The sequence below is a fragment of the Euleptes europaea genome, chromosome 1 (assembly GCF_029931775.1).
Source record: "Euleptes europaea isolate rEulEur1 chromosome 1, rEulEur1.hap1, whole genome shotgun sequence".
Lineage (NCBI taxonomy): Eukaryota > Metazoa > Chordata > Lepidosauria > Squamata > Sphaerodactylidae > Euleptes > Euleptes europaea.
The window spans coordinates 83,932,288-83,954,500 of record NC_079312.1 but is presented as its reverse complement, the minus strand read 5'-3'; the positions used below and the strand labels follow the sequence as shown (position 1 = coordinate 83,954,500).

The 22,213-nt window shown below is 39.2% G+C and overlaps 1 protein-coding gene across 1 annotated transcript in view; it reads left to right on the top strand.

Annotated features, from left to right (window-relative positions):
- GALNT10 (polypeptide N-acetylgalactosaminyltransferase 10) overlaps positions 1-22,213 on the top strand; it is a 51,952-nt gene that overhangs the window by 5,740 nt on the left and 23,999 nt on the right. The window contains exons 2-5 of the mRNA XM_056856974.1: positions 14,650-14,752; positions 15,530-15,668; positions 17,667-17,833; positions 19,543-19,728. Coding sequence (XP_056712952.1) covers positions 14,650-14,752; positions 15,530-15,668; positions 17,667-17,833; positions 19,543-19,728 — 595 coding nt within the window. The remainder of the gene's footprint in view (positions 1-14,649; positions 14,753-15,529; positions 15,669-17,666; positions 17,834-19,542; positions 19,729-22,213) is intronic.

Sequence of the window (22,213 nt, the reverse complement as noted above, 5' to 3'; positions counted from 1 at the left end):
GCAGCTACAATGTCAAATACGTAACAGTATAATAATATGATAAAACCATAACATATAGCAACCTAAAATAATTAAAATCACTTTATGATTTATGAAGTGAAATTGCTTGACCAGAATATTCCCTGGAGGAGGGGGCAAAGCTCCTTTGAAGCCAGCGTGACCCCACGTCGGCATAGGTGCCACCTTATCATGGAATAAGGTGGCACCTACATCAATGTGGGGGCAAACACGCCAACGTCCAGGCTCCTCCAGCCCCCGCTGCCATGCCAGCAGGGCTTTCCTGGAAGAGCTCCGGCAGGGTTGCACCACCTTTTTAAGTGGTGCAGGCCTGTTGTAGGCAATGGAGGATTTCTCCCCCCCCCCCCCGGCCCCATTTGTAGTTTTTTAAAAAAATTCATCTCTTTTTTTGCCTCCACGGTGGCTGGGAAGCTCTGAGGTGTTGGAGCAATTGTGCCGCTCCCAGCTGCTGCGGATTTGCTCCTCCAGGATTGGGCTGCCTGGTTCTGATTACAGCCTCCATTTATTTTAGAAAGGAAAACCTAACCATAGCAGTAGAATGTGAAAGGGGCATCATTTGGAAATATTTTGATTGAATTTCTCTACCTTTGAGTAAGACAGGCATGCTTGTTGACCTGACTGAAAATAGTCTGCTTAATTTATGTTTTAAAATCATAGTTTACATTTAAACCTATTATAGTTAAAGGTTATATGTGGCGTTAAAGAAAAATACCTTGAACATTAGCTGCTTGGTCTAATTAAATAAAACAATTTAAATGTTTTCAGTTTTTGTTCTTTTAATACACTGTAGGAAAAATTTTCCTCAAATATCCTCCATGATTAACCTGTTGAACTAGAGATGGTTGACCTCCCAATGGTTTCACAGGTATCCATGTTAGGCAAATCAGATCATTCCATTTTCTAACGTTCTTGTGAAATTTACCTTATATATAAATTACGGTAATGAGGGGCTTAAAATGCATAGTACTTAGCTTCTAAAAATGACTGTATCAAAGTCTTCAGCTTTCTGAGTTGGGACAAATATGTATTTTAAAAAATCAAATCTTCCTGACGAATGATTTAAATCCACCCTTGATATAGTCCCATTTTGAAATTACTTAAATAGCCTTGTTGTACTTGGAACTCTTTCACTCAACATGTGATAGAAAGGTACTGGATAGAAAGGATACGGAGGAGAAAATTTGATGGGTACATTTATTTATTTACGATATTTCTCTGCTGCCTCTTCAGAGTCCTGCTCAATGTGGCTTAGAATTAAAATTACCATAATATTACTTGGCACTTATTACAATTTTGTGAAATATTCTGTTATCTCTCTTAGACATAATTATGTCATTTAGGCTCACCATTCATTGCTAGCCAGAAGGACATAAGGAAGAAATAAGATGTTGAAGTTATTAGCTTTAACTGTAAACCTGTTCCATCTTCATCTGTCACTTCCAAAGATGTTCTGTTACATTAAGATAACAGAAGCTTGATACAGGAGGGTTTCTAAAGGTTGTTTCCTTTTCCTGTCTGTAGATGGGGGTGCCAGGTCCAGGTTGGGAAATACCTGGAGATTTGGAAGGTGAAGCCTGAAGAGGGTGGGGTTTGGAAAGAGGAGGGACTGATGAGGTATAATGCCATAGAGTCCACCTTCCAAAGCAGCCATTTTCTCCAGGTGAATTGATTTATTTCATCTGGAGCTCAGTTGTTACAGCAGGAGATCTCCAACCATCACCTGGAAGTTGGCAACCCTACCTTCAGATCTCCTATTAAAATGCAAATATTATTAAAGAAACTGTCGCTTTCTTTCGCCTCTGATTCTTCAGCATGTTGCAAACTGCTACTTGTATACATGTGGAACTCTAGCAGTTCTTCCTCTTTCTATTACTTTGCTCAGCCAAAAGATAGAATATTTGTATATTGCGGTGATAGCTATGCTGGCACTGACACTCTCATCCAGTTGTTAATGTAACATTGATTGTTACTCATGTACTTCTCTAGGAACCATAGCATTCAGTAGTTCATAATATGAATTGTCAGCTGTTTCCTTGTCATCCCTCAAATTGTCAAAATATTGTTCATATATGGCTATGTGATGTATGTTAGAGTTATATAAGCAAAAAATATGAGGACATAAAGACGGTTTGACAAAGAGGCAAGAACAGAGAATGGTCAGTCAGTGTGAGCAAATTGCAGTTTATACATGGCCGTTGTTTAGTACACCCACAGGTTTTTTGGTTTTGAGGAGGGATTTGAAGGAAGAAGAGATGTGGCAGTGTTCTGGTATGAAGTTCTAGATTTACTTCAGTATAATTTTCTGAATCTCTGGTGATAGGAATCCCAAGATACAAAATAGTGCAGCCCATCCTGTTCCTATATTCATTGTCATCTTTAACTGGAACTAAGTGTACTTGATTCCAGTGGACTTTACTCCCAAATGTACTTGGGAGTAAAAAGCATAGTCAGTGGTTTGATCCCAATAACTGATTTGTTTATTTAAAACATTTTTATGCCCCCTTTCCACCTGATCAGGGTCATCAAGGCAGCGCATGTAAAAACAGTAAAACATTTGAACAATTAAAAACAACATTTAATATTATAGAATAATTCAATAAAAACAAATCAGAACCAGGGAGGAGGTAACCATTATTGGCGACATGGCAAATGAAACAACGAATAGAGAGAGAGACAGACAAATAGAGAGACAGACCAATAGAGAGAGACAGACAAATCTTTCAGGGAGGGAGTTCCAGAATTTTGGTGCCACAACCAAGAAAGTCTTGGGTCACCACCTGTCTGGTCTGAGATGGTGGTGGCAACCAAAGCAGGACCTCTAAAGATTACCATAGTGAACAGATAGGTTCATGTGAGAGAAGTCAGTCCTTAAGGTATGTTGGTTCTAGGCCATAAAAAGGTAAAGTTGTGCAAGCACTGGGTCAATACTGACCCATGGGGTGATGTCACATTATGACGTTTACTAGGTTGGCTTTGTTTACATGGTGGTTTGCCACTGTTTTCCCCAGTCCTCTACACTTTACCCCTAGCAAGCTGGGTATTTGTTTTACCAACCTTGGAAAGATGGAAGGCTGAGTCAACCTTGAGCCAGCTACCTGAAACTGACTTCTGTCGGGATCGAACGCAGGTGTTGGGCAGAGCTTGCAGCTTATCACTGTGTGCCATGGGGCTGTTCTCCAGGCCATACAGGGCTTTAATGGTCATTACCAGCACCTTGAATTGAGCCCAGAAGCAATCTGGAAGGCAGTGTAGGTGAAACAAAACGAGTGATATGGTGCCTATGATCCACTCTAGTCAACATTCTGGCAGCAGCATCCTTGTGCCAACTGCAGTTTCTGGACAGTCTTCAAGGGCAGCCTCATGTAGAGCACATTGCAGTGCAAACTAGATGTTACCTGGGCATGCACCACAGTGGCAATATCTTTTCTGCCCAGGAAAACTGTCATCTGTATATTAGTAGCTCTCATCTGCATATTAGCGCAGATCTCCAGATGACATCTTACAGCAGCTTTACATAGAAATTGAAAACCATGGGAGACAAGATGGAATCTAAAAGAAGCCTGTAGGCCAGAGGCCCAGGAGCAGAGCAGCAGTTCCCTAGCACTCTGAAACCTACCCTCAAGATAGCAAGGGAACCACCACAGAATGGTGTCTCCCAGTCCTGAAAGGTGATCCAGGTACCATGATCAGTGGTATAGAAAGCCAACAAGAGGTCCAGCAGAATTAACAGGGTTGCACTCCCCTCCCCCCATGTAATCCACCAAGGCCAGCAATCACTTCTTCAGTTACCTTGCTCAAGAATGGTACATTTGACACTGGACAGTAGTTATTCAACTCTCCTGGATTCAGTAGGGTAAGAGCAAAGGACAAGGAGCAATTTTCCTTTCTCTGTCTTCCTTTCCATTTTTAGTTACTTGTCATCTAAGTGGTTGGACATACATCTTTTGAGCAAGTAATCCTCCCCATTATTTAGATTTGGAGTCTTTTGCTCTTGCTCAATGCAAGAAGTCCCTGCAATCAGCACTGGTAAAATGGAGATTGCCAATAAGTCAAAATAATGCAAAACCAAAGATTGACATGAAAAATATTCTGTGGAGGAAGTCTTGAGATCTTCAAGATACTGACTAAGTAGTTTCTACTGCTTTCAAAACCTTCAAGCACTGTCAGCAAGGTTCTGGTTCTTCTATAATTAACAAAATTCATCCAATAAAATTGTATGGTATTAATTGTAAAGCAACAATGACAAACAATTGACTACCGTTGACTCTCCTCTCCATAAAGATTAATGATGATACTGCTTTCTCTGACTCTATGTGAATGACTTCGGGTATGTTGCAAATTCTAGAAGAATTGATAGGAAGACAGCTCCAGCTAGCTCTTCACTATACATTTATGACCAATACTAAATGGTTACAAGTTTTCCCAACTAGGACAAAGTATGTACTGTGGCTAGGATATAGTTTGCCTCCTAATCCAGAATTAAAATTAGACCAGATGATCATCCCAGTGGTTGCTGCTGCTTTTTTTTCTTCACAGGAAGCAGATGCTACATCTTTGCTGAGCATCTAGAGAGCCTTGGCTTGCTCCAGTCTGATTATAGTATACAATTGTGAATAAATGTTGGCCTTGAAGAAATGGAGTGATATCATCACCAAGGTCTCAAAATGTGCATAGCCTGTAATGCAGAACCACTTGAACCCTTGTGCACCACACTCCTGGCAGTATGGTGCTAAACTGCATTCCTTCTCTAGCCACTCAACTTGTTCATGACATAATGGTAAATTTTAGTTTGTGTTTGAAGGTCTTCTGTACGCCATTTGCATTGAGACTGCAATCTTTTCTTAAACAAGTGCAATTTCTGCTGAATAATATTACTATGGTGACTCCTCTCGCTTGGACCATGAGGTCTCTACAGATGTTGTTTACTTGCTCAGAATGATACTAGTGGTTGTACCTGGAACATCATTATCCAACAATTTTTACAGATGGTTCTAAGTCCTGGTATTATCTGGAGTAGCATCCATCCACAAGGATCAAATGGTAGCTAAGAAAAGCTCTTGAGTTAACTTCTATTATAATAGTGAATTCAGCCAAGTCATTGGATAGTTATATCTGGTGACTGGAGCTGTGAACAGGCAAGACAAATATTTGTACAAACCTGAAAAGGGGCCCAGGTTTGCAGAAAAATATGATTTTTTTAAAAAGTACATAGGGAGGGTTAAAAACCCAAACCTGTAGCTTTAAGTAACATATTCCCTCAGTGGCTGTAGCTAGGCAACCACAGCATTCCAGACTTCAGTTGCTGTGAGTAAAAGGCAGGGGGAGGGACTGCTAAATTGAATGTTCTGTATCTGTTTATGAGGGCTGTTGACTAAAGTCTGGCTAAATTATCTTAAGAACATGAAAATTGTTATTACCTACGGGTCTTTGAAACTGTAACTGTAGTGGCTCAACACAAAATTACTCAAATTATGGTACAATATGGCCTACAGCCGTGTTGGCGAACCTATGGCACGCGTGCCGGACTTGGCATGTCGAGCCCTCTCTGTGGGCACGTGTGGGTAAGTTGAGCAGCCGTCGCGTCTGCCTTCCCTGGGCTCCCAGCGCAGAGCAGTTCAAAGCCCCCCCTTCCCTGGACTCCCCGCCGCCCAGCTTAGGGGCTTTGAACAAACATTAATTGTTCAAAAGCATGCCAAATGCAAACTTTTACCTTTCAATAAAAAGTTTTTTGTATCATTGAAAGCTCTGTTATTGTGTTTTTCTTTTAAGGCAAAAGATGTTAATAATGTATGTGTTGTTTTTTCTAAACTAAAACCTCAGTATTCAGGTTAAATTGCCATGTTGGCACTTTGCGATAAATAAGTGGGTTTTGGGTTGCAGTTTGGGCACTCGGTCTCTAAAAGGTTCGCCATCACTGGCCTACAGGCTACCTTGCAAAAATCCCTCCAAGAGACCTACCTTTCCTACTGATACAGAGAAAAAGCAGTGCACATGAGAGAAATCCCTGCTTCTTGCAGAATCCCCCTCTGTGCATAATACGGGATTTCAGTGAAGGGAGGAGACTTGTGGTGAACAGAAACAGTTACTGGGCTAACACGCCTTTCTGGCCAGCTTTCTAGGATACCAATTTCTTCCTCCATCTTGGGTTCAGGAGTGGCAATACAAACGTAAAATGGGATACTTTAAACCATGCTGAGGGAAAGTCTGGTTAATTAAATCCATTTAATTCATTGAAACACACACTGTGCGGATCCTTTCATACAAACTAAATCAAACATGGTTTTGATTCTTCTTTTCAATACAACATACAACTTTATTTCCTGGTGAATTATAACCAGCCGTTGAACATCTTAGAAATTATCACTCTTTGATGGCCTTTGATCATGTCTTCGAAAAGCCAGCTTTGGCAAACTTTGAATGGACAATAAATGTGCTCTGTAGATTATGGGGGTAAGGCTTTGTGCACTAAGAATCATGAAGCCTAAACCCTGGATTTTTATATTTTATGCTCATGTTTCCAAATTATTGCCAGAAAGGCACACCAATTATTACAGTTTTGAAATCATATGCATCCCCATTTTTTTTATGGGGAATTAGTTTCATGTGTATTTCTAAGATGTTTTTCAGAGTTTGTGATAATAGATGCCTGGCATCTCACAAATTTAGTATGCATAATTGATAGGATTGAGATTTAACAAGTGTTGCTCTTCAAGAAATGCCATCAGCTGTGAACTGTGCTTGTCCTTTTTTCTGTTGAGAAAGCAAGGCTTTTTAAAATTGCTTCATTTCTTAGTTTGCTTGCTACATCTTTAATTCAAAGTTTTTAAATAACATATGAAGCAAAACAGTTGGTTCTCTGAAGAACTACTGGGGGAATAAGTTAAGATGAAGAACTGAAAAAAATGTGAAGTATTGGTCTGGGTTGAATGTTTCTGGTATTGCAATCAAGCCATTATATGGGCCTTTATCTGTCAAATCAAATCAAATTTATTAATACAGTCAACTGACCAATCACATGCCAACACATCAAAATTTCCACTCAATAGTTTTGCACTGCAGAATCACAGACTGCCCATACAAATAAAGGTGTAAGATCAAGAAAAACAACCCCTGATTAAAATTATCACCTTAAAATTGATAAAATTGTAAAATATTCTAACCATCATTCTCTAAGGGCCTTTATCTGTTTCTCCATAGAATCATAGAGTTGGAAGGGACCACTAAGGTCATCTAGTCCAGGGCTTCTTAAACGTTTTCCATTTGTGACCCCTTTTTGCCCAAGAATTTTTTAAACGACCCCAGGTATATAGGTATATAAAATAGGTATACATATCAAACATTTACTGATAATAAATTATAAAGTAATTTATTTTAAAACAATTATTTTACTGGTTCTTGTAGGTTATCCGGGCTGTGTGACCGTGGTCTTGGTATTTTCTTTCCTGACATTTCGCCAGCAGCTGTGGCAGACATCTTCAGAGGAGTAACACTGTCCTTCAATGTTACTCCTCTGAAGATGCCTGCCACAGCTGCTGGCGAAACGTCAGGAAAGAAAATACCAAGACCACGGTCACACAGCCCGGATAACCTACAAGAACCAATGAACTCTGAAAGTGAAAGCCTTCGACAATTATTTCACTGTTGCCAAATTTTTCACGGCCCCCACATTCAGATATGCGACCCCATATGGGGTTGCGACCCACAGTTTAAGAAGCTTTGATCTAGTCCAACCCACTGCACAATGCAGGAAATCCACAACTACCTCCCTCCATGCCCAGAAGATGGCAAAAAAACAACAACCCTCCAGGATCCCTGGCCAATCTGGCTTGGAGGAAAAATTACTTCTTGACCCCAGAGGCAATCGGCACTACCCTGGGCATGCAAGAAAGAGCCACGAGAATCAAACACTGAAGCAAACTTCCTTTCCTCCCTCTCATGATCTGCCTAAGGTCATAGAATTATCATTGCTGACAGATGGCCATCTTGTCTCTGTGACCAATTAATCTCTTTCACTCAAGTGAGGCCCATGAAACACTGTTTTGGGTCATCTTCAGGACAATGGGTGAGAGGTGGCAGAAGATGGGGCAGAGAAATGGAGGCATCCCTGGAATTAATGGCAAGGCCTTGAAAAATTAGCTTCAGTAGCTTTTATACTATTAATCATATTGGCTTGATCACTAGTCAACATACTTTTAATACAATGTATTCTGATTGCACTGACGTTCTTCCATAGTTAATGAGATTCCAGTTGCAATTGTGTTTATTAGGCATTAATTGCCCACTTTTCTCCTACATCTGTCGACACAAAGTGGCTTACAAAATAAATTCAGAAATACAGCTTAAAACAGCAGACAGTATGATATTATGTCATCCTGCACTGGAGTTGTTTTCACTAGGTCGGCTCATAGGTGACAAGCTATGGGATGAGAGCCAAAGGGCCAGGAGTTCTTTGGCTTTGCCTCTAGTCATACACAGGCTATATTTGTGCAACAGAGGGAAAAGAGAAGCTCAGCCCTGATCTCATACAGCTGGCAAAAGATGTTCCCAACCTTCCTTCCCTACTAATTAAGTTTGGTCCTCATATAATTGACTGTGTGTCCCTCAATCCAATGAAGTAATCAAAACCACCTCCAACACTGGACCACCTTCCTGCCTCAAGACATTATCTCTTATGTGAAACTTTCCCCATGACATAATAACTCCTTTGTCACACCTCCATCCAATCAAGAACCTCCACTCTGAGCTCATGCAAAAACATTTCTTTCCCAAGCCTGGGAAAATCTAATCATTTGTATTCTGATGTCCTATAATTGGAGCCCAAATTTTTCTCCAAGTCGCTTTGCTTACCTTGCTATGTATTCTGTATTTCAGCTCCCTTGTGATACTCATTCCTATATTACATGTCTGATTCGACACTTTCTTTTCCTGGATATCTACCTGGGTTTCTGCTTGTGCCGCTAATTGAGTCATGGCAGGCTTCTCTCTAGTAGTGGATCCAAACCTCCTTCATTGTGTTCCAAGGACACTTCTGAATTATTGGCTACCTAGCTGCTGGGAACCCCCAGCATTCAGAGTAGTAATATAACTCTGCTTTCTCCTCTCTTCAGTCTCTCTCTTCTCAAGAGAGATAAATACTGTGGTGTTTGGCTGGGATTTGAAATATTTACATTTATTGTGTAATTCAAGAGAATTTTTTTAGAAAAGGTTTTTTTTTTTGCCATGCACCACTGCATTCCTCAACTAGCATTCACAGGGTTTACAGAGCAAGGACTTGAGTCTGGTTCAGTGAAGTAATGTTGACTGGACTATCTAATCTACCATTTTTCTTCCATATTTGCTTGGGGTGCCATCATTTTAATGAAGATCCCTAAAATAGAGGGCATTATTGTCTAGTTACATTTTGAAACCAAATTCAGCTGATCCTTTTAGTATAGGAGTGAGAGAAAGATGGAAAGTTTTTATACTTGATGGAACATTTTAATGTAAAATCAGGATCTGGTTTGGGAAAGAGACTCCTTTGCAAAAATTGACTGTCTAACATTCATGTGTATACACCATTCATAGTAAAAGAGGCTACAGGTCATTTGTTCTACTGTCACTGCTTGTAAAGTTGCCAGTGTGTGTATGCAGTCATACAGGGATCCATTTATCTGCAGCATCTAGACATGGTGAGGAAAATACCATGGCACTGCTTGCTGTATTTCTGACAAGTTACACTGGCAGAGAAAAACTTTCCATGCCTTGAGGCTGAAAATTAATTACTAGTCTATCCTGTGGTTCTGACTTGGAGAGGTGAACATCCTTGACAGATGGGGGCTTTGGAGGCAGGAAATTATATTGCAGTTTCCATCTCCAGTACTAGAAGACACCCTCTTCAGCCAGTACTCTTCCTGCCATAGTATGCAGTACATGGATATTGAGGGATCCATTTTTTCCCCTCAATAGCATACTCCTTTTACTTCCTTTTTCTTTATTTCATTGGAGAAGATACTGCAATTAAGATATTTTTTATTTATTACTTATTTATTTAAAACATTCAATAGCTGCCTTTTTTTACCTTGTGGAACTCAAGGCAGCTTACAATTAAACAACAGTTATGAAAAACATAGAAGACCAAAATTTAAATTGAATTACAATTAATACAAATACATTACCCTCAAAAAATGCAGCAAGACCAAAAGAAAGCATAGGCTTGAATAAGTTGATCTGCTGCCATCCCTAATGTTCACTCTATTCTTCATGTGTCTGTAAAAGATAGAAAACACTGCTGTAATGTTTGTAGCCAAACTGTGGCCTTGCCTCATTAGTTTGAATTCATGACCAAAGTTAGTGGATGACTAGTATACAGCAGACCTCATTAATAGTGTTTTAGAAATAAAATAGGCGGCATGACTGGTTTATTGCCTGTAAATTTAGCTTAATTACTCTTAATCATGTTGATGGTTTTGGCTACATCTGGGACTGAAGGTGATCTTATAAAAGGATGGTTTAACCTTTGACCACTACTTGGTGTTAATGAGCCAGTGTAGTGTGTTATCTAGTACAGAATTTACACTGGAAGTTCTTGGGTTTGTATCTTTACTATTCCACAAAGCTTGCTGGGTGATCTTGGACTACTCTTATCACAAACTGTGTCACAGCCTCGTAGCGAAACATGGGTAACGGCAAAGTCTGCTGTTGTGGGATCCTTGATGGAAGGACAAAATAAATATATATGAGTAGAAACACACACAAAATAAATATAAATTAATATAGATGCACACAAGGCGAGAAGCTGTGGCTCAGTGGTAGAGTATCTTTTGCATACAGAAGATCCCAGATTCAGTCTGCAGTTAAAAGTAGATCAGGGTTCGATTCAGTACAAGCTGCATGTGTTCACACAATATACTTCACATTAAAAAAAAAAAAGCCTTGGCCTTAACACTCTTTACTGTCCGTGATAGAGTTGCTAACCATATAGCCAGTTCCTGCACTCGTCTGAGCTAATGCAAAATCTTGCTTAACTATTTTTGGTGTGCCACTCTGCCAGGCTGACAAGAAAGCATTGAACACTTTTGTCTTGCAGGCAAGTGTGAAACAATCCCTGAGAGATCAAGAAAAATAAATACAGCAATATTATCAGTACTGTGATGACTTTGGAACTGGTCTGTTTGTTCAAAATAACCTCGTAAATATTGGTTATCTGCTCTGGATCCGTAGGTTTAAAGTGGAAATATACATTTAAAAAGAGAGAGTTCTCTGTAGGAATTTTACCTCTTTCGAGACTTGGATGGATGGAGATGACTGTGTATGTGAGAGAGAAGTAAAGCTTATATGTTTAAAATAAACTGTTTTCCATTACAGATTCGATGTACTGATTTTTTTTCTAGACACTTTTTAATGCTGAGTAAAGTTGGCACACTTTGCGCAACACTAGATGAGCAATTGCTGATATTTCTGCTTGTCTCAGCTATGCTCAGGAACTGGCTTCTAAAAAATAAAGTCTGGGGTTCATTTTAGATATGGTAGCTTGTTGGAAGTGATTATTTATATTTTGGAAGATTTGAAGAGTTTCGTGTTGTGTCATTATCAAGACTTTTTTCTTTTTTGTAAAATGAATCTCCATACTTGCCCTTCATGGATGTCATGCCTTGACTTTCAGTAATTAGAATCAATGAATAAATTATTATGCCAGACTCTCAGACCTTTTCTTATGGAGGCTGGGGGATTAAATCATGACGGTTAAATACATGAGTATCATCATTTTGCTTGCAGTCATCTTTAAAGGATGAAAAAAGGATTATTTAAATAATTCACGTTGCTATAGAAACTTCATTGAACTCTTGCTTCACTGTAGACTACAGCAGTTACACGAATTTCACATTTTTTTTGATTATATGCTTTTGAAACTGTTTGAAGTTCTGTTAATAGTATGGGGTTGGAATGTAACTACTGTGATTAAAAGGAGCTTTTGGTAGCACATTTCACCACTTTCTCCCCCCACCTGGCACTCTCCATACACCCTTTACTGAGAGTCCTGAACAAGCTGCCATGTGGCATAAGTGGCTGTTTTTAGGAGAGGGAATCAAGTGATAATTGTCCTTCCCCTTGCTTTTGCATGAGTGAGGAGAGTAAAGGATCTAGCCTGGTTCCTTCTTACAGTAGCCATCAGTTGCACCTATGATATTCAGAAGAGTTTCCTGGTTGCTTTTGGGGATGCAAATAAGATCCCCTTCTGAAAACTTGTTCCATTTGTTGGGAGTTAGGATTCAATACAGTTAAATTCTTGGCAGTACACACAGTCTGTTTTTTGTTTTTTTAATTTGAAATTATTAGACCTTAAAAAGTTTGGCTTCTGTGGTCAAGAGACATGGAAAGGAATATGTTCTTTGTGTGGAGCTCACTAATGTTTTGCTTCTCCTTTTGCTAGGATCTCAGGAAGATGGGTAGAGAAGTGGCAAAGTACAGGCAGGGGACCCACAAAGACTTTCATTTTCTTCTCCCCCACTATTTTCTCTTTCCCTTCAAACAAAGAAGAATATAAATGTGTAGGGAACATATGTTGTTACTAGTAGGTGATTGTGCTAGTTGTCTAATGAGATGAGAGCCAGCGTGGTGTAGTGGTTAGGAGCAGGGCTTATTTATGGCAAAGTCCTGTAGACATTTATGTAGAAAATAAAGCCAAATGCATCTGTTCTGCTCTGAAATGTAAATGTTAAAGCTCTAGTTCAGTAATCCTCTACGTCATTTACACTTGGCAAAAACCAGAGAGGTCAGGTGTCCCAGTCTCATATAAACTGTAGCACGATGGATATATATGGAAAGTTCATTCCTACCATACTTAATCTCAGTTATGGTTACATTGATTTGTATAAGTCGTTAATACATTGCCATTTGTACACTTCATGTGCTTTGTGTATGCATGTATTGTGCCTATTAGACTATTAGATTTTCCCCCATGTGTACCATCAAGACAAAGGGGACCATCTTTAATTTGCATACAAGTTACAGTTATGTACTGTAATATAAAAAACCCTCGTAACTGTTTATAAGGGGGAGCACTTTTAATATTCACATTTAAATTTTCTGAGCAGGGAATTTGTTTCACTTCTTTTAAAGAATGCCATCCCAAATGTCATTTGGAGAATCTTAAGAGTACAGTCACCTCATGGTTCTTGCATTTAGTTCTTCTATGATTCAGTTCAAGTTAGAGTGTGTGACAGTTTAAGGGGTCCACTTGGGGGCCCACAAGGAATCGTAAGAGGGGAGGAAATTTGGAAACCCCCATAATCTTCTTTTCCATATCTTCCCTTCTAGGACTCTGCAACCTCTATAAGGCTTGAGAAAGCTCTTCATCCCCTTTCCCCTTTATCTGTTGTTCAGACTGCTCTCAATAATCCATTGTTTCAAGAGCATTTTCAGACCTCATCATGCTATTTTTAAGGTTGTTTTTTTGGCTAATTTACACATTCTTATTTTTCTGTATACTTGTAGCCACCTGAATAAATAGAGATTGGAGTTTTGTTTTGTTGCTGTCAGTGTTAGGTTACAAATCATAGGGCCTTACTCATGGCATTTGTATATATATAGATCCATGTGTCCATGTCCCATTTTTTGGAGAGGGAGGCAGACAAAGTCTATCTATTCACCTGCATCAAACTGACTGATACTTTCTCCACTACAATGGCCACAAAAAGCAAACTACTCTCAAGACAGTAAGAAATAATGGCAGAGATTGCATCATGTTCCTATTTTCCTGAATCAACTTGGAGCTTCCCCTTCTGATGCTCCCCTTCAGATGAAGTAAATATCACCTCCACCACCACCCGTATTGAAGGCTTCATATTTTGTTTCTGGATCTTTAAAAATTTAGTATTTTAAAATTCTCTGTTTGAATCTGTTCTATCCCCACCCCAAAACATTTATTTTATTGCTTTGTTGTTGTTGTTTTAACTGTGGCATTTAATTTTTTACAAATATCAACCAAGTGAGTTTATGGTACAGGTTGAATTCCCTTATCCAGACATCCCATATCTGCACTGATCCAAAAACTGGATCCTTTGAGCCGGCATGCAGGCAGATCCGTACTGCCTGCTTTCAATGTTTCCTCTCACCTAAAAAAATAATATACAGTGTACACTGCATCGTAGGTGAAGACTGAAAGACTGCTGTTAGTTTGTTTGTTCTTTGTTGTTGCTGTTGTTTAACAGTGATACAGGCATTCTGGTGAAACAGTTACACCTTTGCTTTCTGATAGTTCAGTGTATGCAAAATTATTTAAAATATTGTTTAAAATTACATTCATATGTGTATTAAATATATATAAAACATAAATGGATTTGGGTCACATCCCCAAGATATCTCATTATATATATGCAAAAATTAAAAAATATCCCAATATTCGGAAAGATCTGAAATACGGACCACTTCTGATCCCAAGCAGTCTGGATAAGGGATACTCAGCCAGTATAGGCAAGATTTGAACCAGAGACTTCCTGGTCCACAGCTTAGTCACTTACCCACTAATTTGAAGTGTTGATACAGAAGTAATATGTTGCTGAATTAAAATAATATTTTGTAAATGTAATTTTTATCAATTGTTCAGCTTGGTGCTAGAGTGCTTAATATAATAGTTCTAATATTTGTTTAAAGGGTTTCCATGGAAGGAAAACGGAAGATATCCACCTTGATAATGGGCAAAAGAGAAAGGACTGGCATGATAGAGATGCCATAAGGAGAGATTTGGAACGTACAGGTATGTATAATAACTTGAGACATACTCATGCAAACGGTTATAGTGTGATCCCATCTTCAGCAATAATGATTGTAGAGCTTAATGAATGAAATTAATGAAACCCTGTATAAATTAACATTGATACAGTCTACAAGGTAAAGTCTTCAGACCTGTTGCCAGTAGTGTGCCTGATGTGCATTTTGACCAAGGAAACCCAGAACTCCTACCACAGTAGATCTTATAGTAGCTTAGATGCCAAGAACTTTGAATGGAAGACGATTCACTCAAATGATCCTTACTGCTTCCCCCTTGCAGCCCATGAGCCCTCACAAAAGCTGCTCCACGGTGTCCACTCACCACTAGGAATGCTCTGAGGGGGATCTGGAGAGATCTCCTCCCATTCTTTCATAAGCTCTTGTGTCCAAGAACATTAAAAAATGTGTGTGTGTAGGGGGGTGTCTGCCTATTTTCTTGCAGCTTTTAAGATCCAGTACATCCCCCCTCGCTTTATCCCATGCTGCTTCCGGACATCCTCTCACCCTCAGGAGCATCCTTTCAGGAGCCTGCAGTGCAAAGAGGAAAGAGTCAGAGGTCTGCAGCAAGAGGGGGAGTGTTAGTAACGATGCCCTCCCCCCTAGCTCACAAAAGCCCTCTGCAGAATCCAACCCATTCTGTAGAGTTGTGGAGAAAGAAATGGCTGGCAAAAAAAAATGGATTCCTGAAATATACAGCTGACTTGTAGTCCAATTAGTATGATAAACATTAATTAATCAACTTGTTTTATTTTTTTGTCTATAGGAAATGGTGAGCAGGGAAAACCATATCCTATGACTGATGCTGAGCGAGTAGACCAGGCATACAGGGAGAATGGCTTTAATATTTTTGTGAGTGAAAAAATTTCTCTCAATCGGTCCCTGCCAGATATAAGACACCCAAAGTGAGTACAACTTTTTCTTGTTAGTAACAATATACAAGTTCTAATGTTCTCGGTTCCTCAGTTGATCTGCTCCACTGAAAGAAATCCTTTTAATCAGCAGACATGTTCCCTGGGGCACGAGTCAATACTTGTTGCAGTATGATTTCCTAGAAATATACTGTTTAACTGCTGTTAAACAGCTGAAGGGTGGGTGGTGGTACAGTTTCAAGAGCACCCAATGACACCAGCAACAGATATTTTGATGTCTTTTCAAACATAAAAGTTACATTTATTTAAATACTGCAGCACTGAAAAATTAAATCTATCACAATACAACCTAGAAAAATAGCTTTATTTTACTTAGTGTTCTTATAGGCATAACAATTTAAAATACAATCTAGCCATTTAAAATATAAAATTACAACAAATCTCTTTTACCGGTCAACAACAATTTTAAATCAATTTAAAAAACATCAGGCATTATACAGACAGATGCTGTCAATCAAATTTATCCTGATGTGTAAAGTAATATGTATGTTTTTCTCTATTTTGAGATCCATTGTTTCATACTAAAAGATAAACTTATTCACTAAAACAAACATCATTAACTCGCCTTTTTCTGGGAGAAAGTTGGCTCCACTTTAAACATAAGCTGTCTTTGAGTACCTGTGGAGGCTCCCCTACCTTACATTTCCTGAACCCCCCTCTTTGGCCCCTACCAGCTCTGGCCTAGCAGTTTCCTTAGGTGTCCCATCAATCACCTGTTTCATTCTTCATCACTGGCTACATCACTGTGATTAACTGTGTGTGACCAAGTCTTCTTGCATAGCTCTTTGTGTGCCAGATGCCAAAGACCCGATGAGGTCCAGTGCTTTGAAACTGCTGGAAATGCTGTTGCCAGCACAGCGTTTGCTACCTCTACTAAATTTCCCCTAACTGGTGCTGCTGTGGATGAAACTGTTGCTATGCTGTTCTTGGGATGTGCATTAGGCAAAAAGCTGCTGAAACATGGGCCAGGAGAGAGCTGTTGTTTTGCCTTAAAATACTGTTGCAGCTAGTGTTGATCATATCTCAAGGGTATTGTGACAGAATGAATTCTGTAAAACATTAAACAAGAAGCATAAGTTGTGCCATACTCAGCTACCCACAACTGCAACTTAACTCTCTTTTGTGTATGATGTCTTGCCTGTACATGTCCTTTTAAGTAGTGGTGAAGAGTGCAAATGCCTTTTTCTACTATGTTTTTGATTACTTGGTTTGTTATAGTGTGGATGTACTTTGTTGTTTGTATGAGCTGATGGAAAGTGGCCTTATATTGGTGGTTTTGTTTTTCCTTTTGTGAAAAGCTGTAACTTAGGGATGTGCATTTGGATGTTTCTGGTCTGAAAATATATCCCAAAAAAACCTTACCAGTATCCAGGTGGTATTCGGGATACCTGGAAACGGGTCTCAAAAAATCCCAGAAATATTCGGACGTATATGGTAATATTGGGAGCCAGTGTTTTAAGGCTCCAAGGATTGCTTTTCTTCAGTTTTACTGTGTGTGTCAGCATCTTCTGGCCAGGTCTTGGTATTGGCTTGCCAGGTTGTATTGACTTGAATTCTGTGGTTTGAAATTGGTTCTGTTGGTCTTGCAACAGTGTCTCTTTCTTAAACTGGTTTGTTTTTGATTCTGTGGCTTGACATTGGCGTCGATTCTCTAGTTTGACATTGTTTGTGGAAGGCTTACAACATTGACCCATGGTTCTGCTGGGATTCCCTGGTTCTGCATTGGTTCTGTTGGGCTTGTTGGTTCTGTTTGCATTGGGAGGCTTTTGACCAGAGGTCACTTTGTTTTCTTGTCAGGAAAGTGGAGGAGGATGTAAGAGATTGTACCACTCCACCTGATATGAGCTACTGTAGGTCCTATCCTTCATGAGTTTATATCATACATGTTATATATCAGCACTTAAAGTAAGTGCTCCTTTGTACCTTATGCTAGTAATACTTCATAGTTACCTGTGTTCATCTGTCTTCCAGCTGCAACAACAAACTATACCTCAAAAAACTCCCCAACACCAGTGTGATAATTCCGTTCCACAACGAAGGGTGGTCATCACTTCTCCGAACAGTCCACAGTGTTCTGAATCGCTCTCCTCCTAAACTGATAGCTGAAATTGTGCTGGTGGATGATTTCAGTGACCGAGGTACTTTTCATCTTGAAGTTCATATAAACAGTCTCTGCAACCAAGTAGTATAAAATCATGTAAACTTAAAATAAGTTAACATATATTCCTTCAGCTACAATAATAACTCTGAATACTTTGCAGGCAAAACTTATGTGAGAAAGTTTGTTGTGCACTCTGAGGTTACAAAACATTTTGAGATTCAGTATTTAAAATAAAATCCTTTAGGTCATTAAGCGAGAAATTGTTAGTTCACTTCATGCAGCACAAAGATAAATTTCCCTTTATGATGAATAGCTATTTCCCAGATTCCATGGCATTCTTATTGCTGCTTTTCAGATGATTGGGAGGTGATTGCAGCCATGTATGTGACTCCCAAACTCTTTCCTATGGTCTTTACAACTTTTAACAGTTCTCTTTCTGTATAAAGAAGGAATGAAAGAAGCCTGGCTAGCAAGCAAAGTACTTCTCAGCTACCTTGGCTCATTTACATTAGAGTTCTAAGCAGAGGAGGGAACTAGATCACACTGCAATGAGTGGTATAGTACTACACTAGATTGAACTCCGTATTTAGGGATTTATTTGTCACTTTTCTTAAACAAGAATTCAAAGCAATCTACAACAATAAAACACAGCAATAAAAATACTGATATTAAAAACATATGACATGATTTGCTCACTACTATACTACCACAATTATATCCTGCCCTTTCTCCAGGAGCACAGTGGGTAATGTTTTATTCTTTCAACGGTCCTGTCCAGTAGATTAGCTTGAAAGAGAGCAATTTGCCTAAGACACAGTGTTAGGATGAAGCAGCTTCACAACTCTGGTATCAAGTGAATTGGGGTGAAAAGTGTATGAGTTTTATGTTGCAGTGAACAGATTAACTAAGCAGTGGTGAAGAAGGTTGCTTGCATTATTAATAGCACACTTATAGGTGAGATTCCTGCATGCATATCAGCTAGGTAATTGTATTTGTATTCAATTTCACACATTTGCATGACTTTAATCAACAAATTTTTGCTATTAATCAATGCCTGACAAAAGGATTTGCTGAAGTAAACTTATTTTCTTAGCCTGACATTTGTAGCTAGAATGAAGGGCTGATGTGATTTGTTATGAAACAGGACCCTAGTTCCATCTAAAAATCATCCTTTATTCTGCTCCTTTCTGAAAAAAACTTTGGGTAGCATACAGTATATCCTGACAACAACACTGTGAGAATAGGTTGAGAATGACCGGCCCATGATCACCCAGAGAGTTTTAGGACTGAATGGGGAACTGAACCTTGGCCTCCGCAGTCCTAGTTCAGCACTCTAGCCATTAAACCACACTGATAGCTTTGACTATTTGAAAGTATCTGTGGATAAGGAAATACATGTTCTCATAGTGGACCGTCCAACCCATACTGTTGAATGCAGGCTTCCTATTCAAGCCCATAAAGTGATTTTGAGTGTATTTTGATGTTCATGTATCTTTCTGGTTTCAGACCCTTCTTTGTTTTTTTCATTAGCTTTATTTCCAGTCTTTTTACATTTTACTTTTTTTTTTTACATTTTGTCCTTTTTTTACTACTCAGCTACAAAAGTAAATTCAACATTTCCAAAATATAAAAATATAGATCTATTGGAGTGTAACTGAAATGTTATTCCCTGTTCTGAAAATGTGCTTCTGAATCTGGGTAAGTAATCAGAAACTGCTTGATAAACCTTTTAACTCTTTCATGCAGAACACCTAAAGAAGCGTTTGGAGGACTATATGGCACGGTTTCCCAAAGTGAGGATTCTCCGAACCAAGAAAAGAGAAGGGTTGATAAGAACCCGGATGCTTGGGGCTTCTGTAGCAATAGGAGATGTTATTACCTTCTTGGATTCTCATTGTGAGGCCAATGTGAACTGGCTGCCACCTCTGTTAGGTAAGTGATTTGAAATGTTATGTATTAATCTGACAATTACAAGACAGTTGCTGCTGTACTATTTATGACATTTACAAGTTGTATATCAATCCAGCATATCTTTAAATCATCCACAATATAACCTTGTGTGATCATTAAATCAGCAAAATAGGACTATCTGTAACCTAGAGGTAACCAGTATGAGTAGACAATTCTGACCTGGGTGGACCAATGTCTGATTCAGGGTAAGGCAGATCCCTGTGTTCATGTGACTCCTTTTGAACACATCAAACTGCTTTATGTTGAGTTGGATGATTGATACATCCAGGTCAGTGTTGCCTACTCTTGCTGGCAGCAGCTTTCCAGGGTCTCAGGAAGAGGCCTCTTGTATCATCTGCTTTCTGATCCTTTTTTAAAATCTGTTGCCTTTCCACCTTCGAGAGACATCTTCCACCTTGTATTACATAGCACTAAAAGGCTGAGATTTGGAGCAGCCAGCCCAAGTTTTTTCTGTGCCACTGCAGATTTCTTGGGGGCTAAGCCCCCGTGCCAGAAATCATAACTTAAGGGGAAAGTTTGAAGCAGTCAGTTCCCGTGCTTTATAGCAGAGGGTGGGGAGAGGTTTCTGGAGGTGGGTTTTTTAAGAAGAGGAAGAGTTGGTTTTTATATGCCAACTTTATCTTTTTTTTAAGGACAATTAAACCGGCTTACAATCTCCTTCCCTTCCTCTCACCACAACAGACACCTTGGGGCTGAGAGAGCTTGAAGAGAGTTGTGACTGTCCCAAGGTCACCCAGCTGGCTTCATGTGTAGGAGTGGAGAAATCAACCTGGTTCACAGATTAGAGTCCGCCTCTTACATGGAAGAGTGGGGAATCGAACCCGGTTCTCCAGATTCGAGTCCACCACTCTTAACCACTACATCACACTGTTACGTTTACTCCTTCTGAAAACTTGTTTCCCCAGCCCAAAACAGGAGTGTTGTATAATGCTTTGACACTCCTGTTTTAGAGTGACTGGTACCCACTGTCTTTTGTACTATGCCTGTTAAAGGTTATTGAATTGAATTGACTGGTACCATGAACATGGGGGGTATACCTATGGGGCATATACACTGCTGTAAAAACAAGAGCCTTGTGATACATAAAATACAAGCTTATTATATCATACACTTTCATGAGCCAAGAGCCCATTTCATCCAGTGTGTGATCTCATACACAAAATCTTACTCCATAATAAAATACTTGCAATTTTTGATCATTCTGAGACTGAAAGCAACCATACAATTAAGTACCCTTCAGTTATTCACCAGAAATGCTAGCTAGCTTTAATGTTTTGTAACTGGAACCTAAAGAGGTTAACCATTAACATTCATCTACAATAAAATCAAACTATATAATATTCCTATAACAGTTTATAATTTCGCAGACCTTTTCTACATGCTTGACTTACTCCTGATTTTCTTGGCAGTTGATCTAAAAGTACTGAAGTCAGTTTGGGTACGATTCTTCTGAACATCTGCCCTCCCTGTGCATTTTCACAGTTGTGGAGTCAGTTTATTTTTTCTGCATGTGCCTTAAATAAAGAGATTAAATCAATTTTCAAGGGAGGATGCTGCTGTCATCATCAGTGGCATCACAACATTCCCTTTATTTTTTTTTAAAAAAGGCTCTAAAATATCTATATATTGATAGTGTTGTAATGATAGTTTAAGCAGGTTCTCTAGTGCTTTCCCTCATGAAGTTATAAGGGGGAAAGCATATCTCTGTGAGGGAAGGGCTGGAAACTTATTTTTTTTAATGAAAGCTGGGAATTCAGAGAACCTGCTTAAACTATCATTACAACACTATATTGATATTTTAGGGCCATTTTAAATAAAAACTGAAGCCACTAGTCTTCAGGGGGGAGGAGAGGGAGTGGTTTGACAATGACTACAGTCCAGTTGTTAAAAAGTAGGCTGGAGGTGGGTGGAATGAAGAAAACCAACAGAAACCTTATGCATGAGCCAAAAGCCATCTCAAAACTGGCTTCCAGAAAAAGATCGGGGTAAAATTGGTTTCAAAAGAATCAGAAAAAACCTGGGGAATAACCCCCCCCCCCAAAAAAAAAGAAATCTAAGTGGAAACTAAAGGCACAAAAATGCATGTGGAAATCAGGGGATAAACTGAACCAGTGTGTGGCCAAAACCAATGGAAAAAACCCATGCAGGAAAGCCCTCGGTTGAAACTATGAATCTGGTTCCTTTGAAGAGGTATTGTACTCTAGTAAGAGACTTGCCTTCCCCACCCCCACCCCTTTTATGTCACAGAGAATCTAATTAAATAATTGTGATGTGTAGTGATATATACCATGGTTATCTGATAACCCTGGTATCTCCTTGATGCATGTTCAAATAAACATCGGACAACACAGATGGCCTTTCTTTCATCATAGAAAAGTGGCGGAGTGATGTGTGATTAGGACATGCAAAACCTTTATTGGCTTGAGATTAATGTTGCTCATCATCC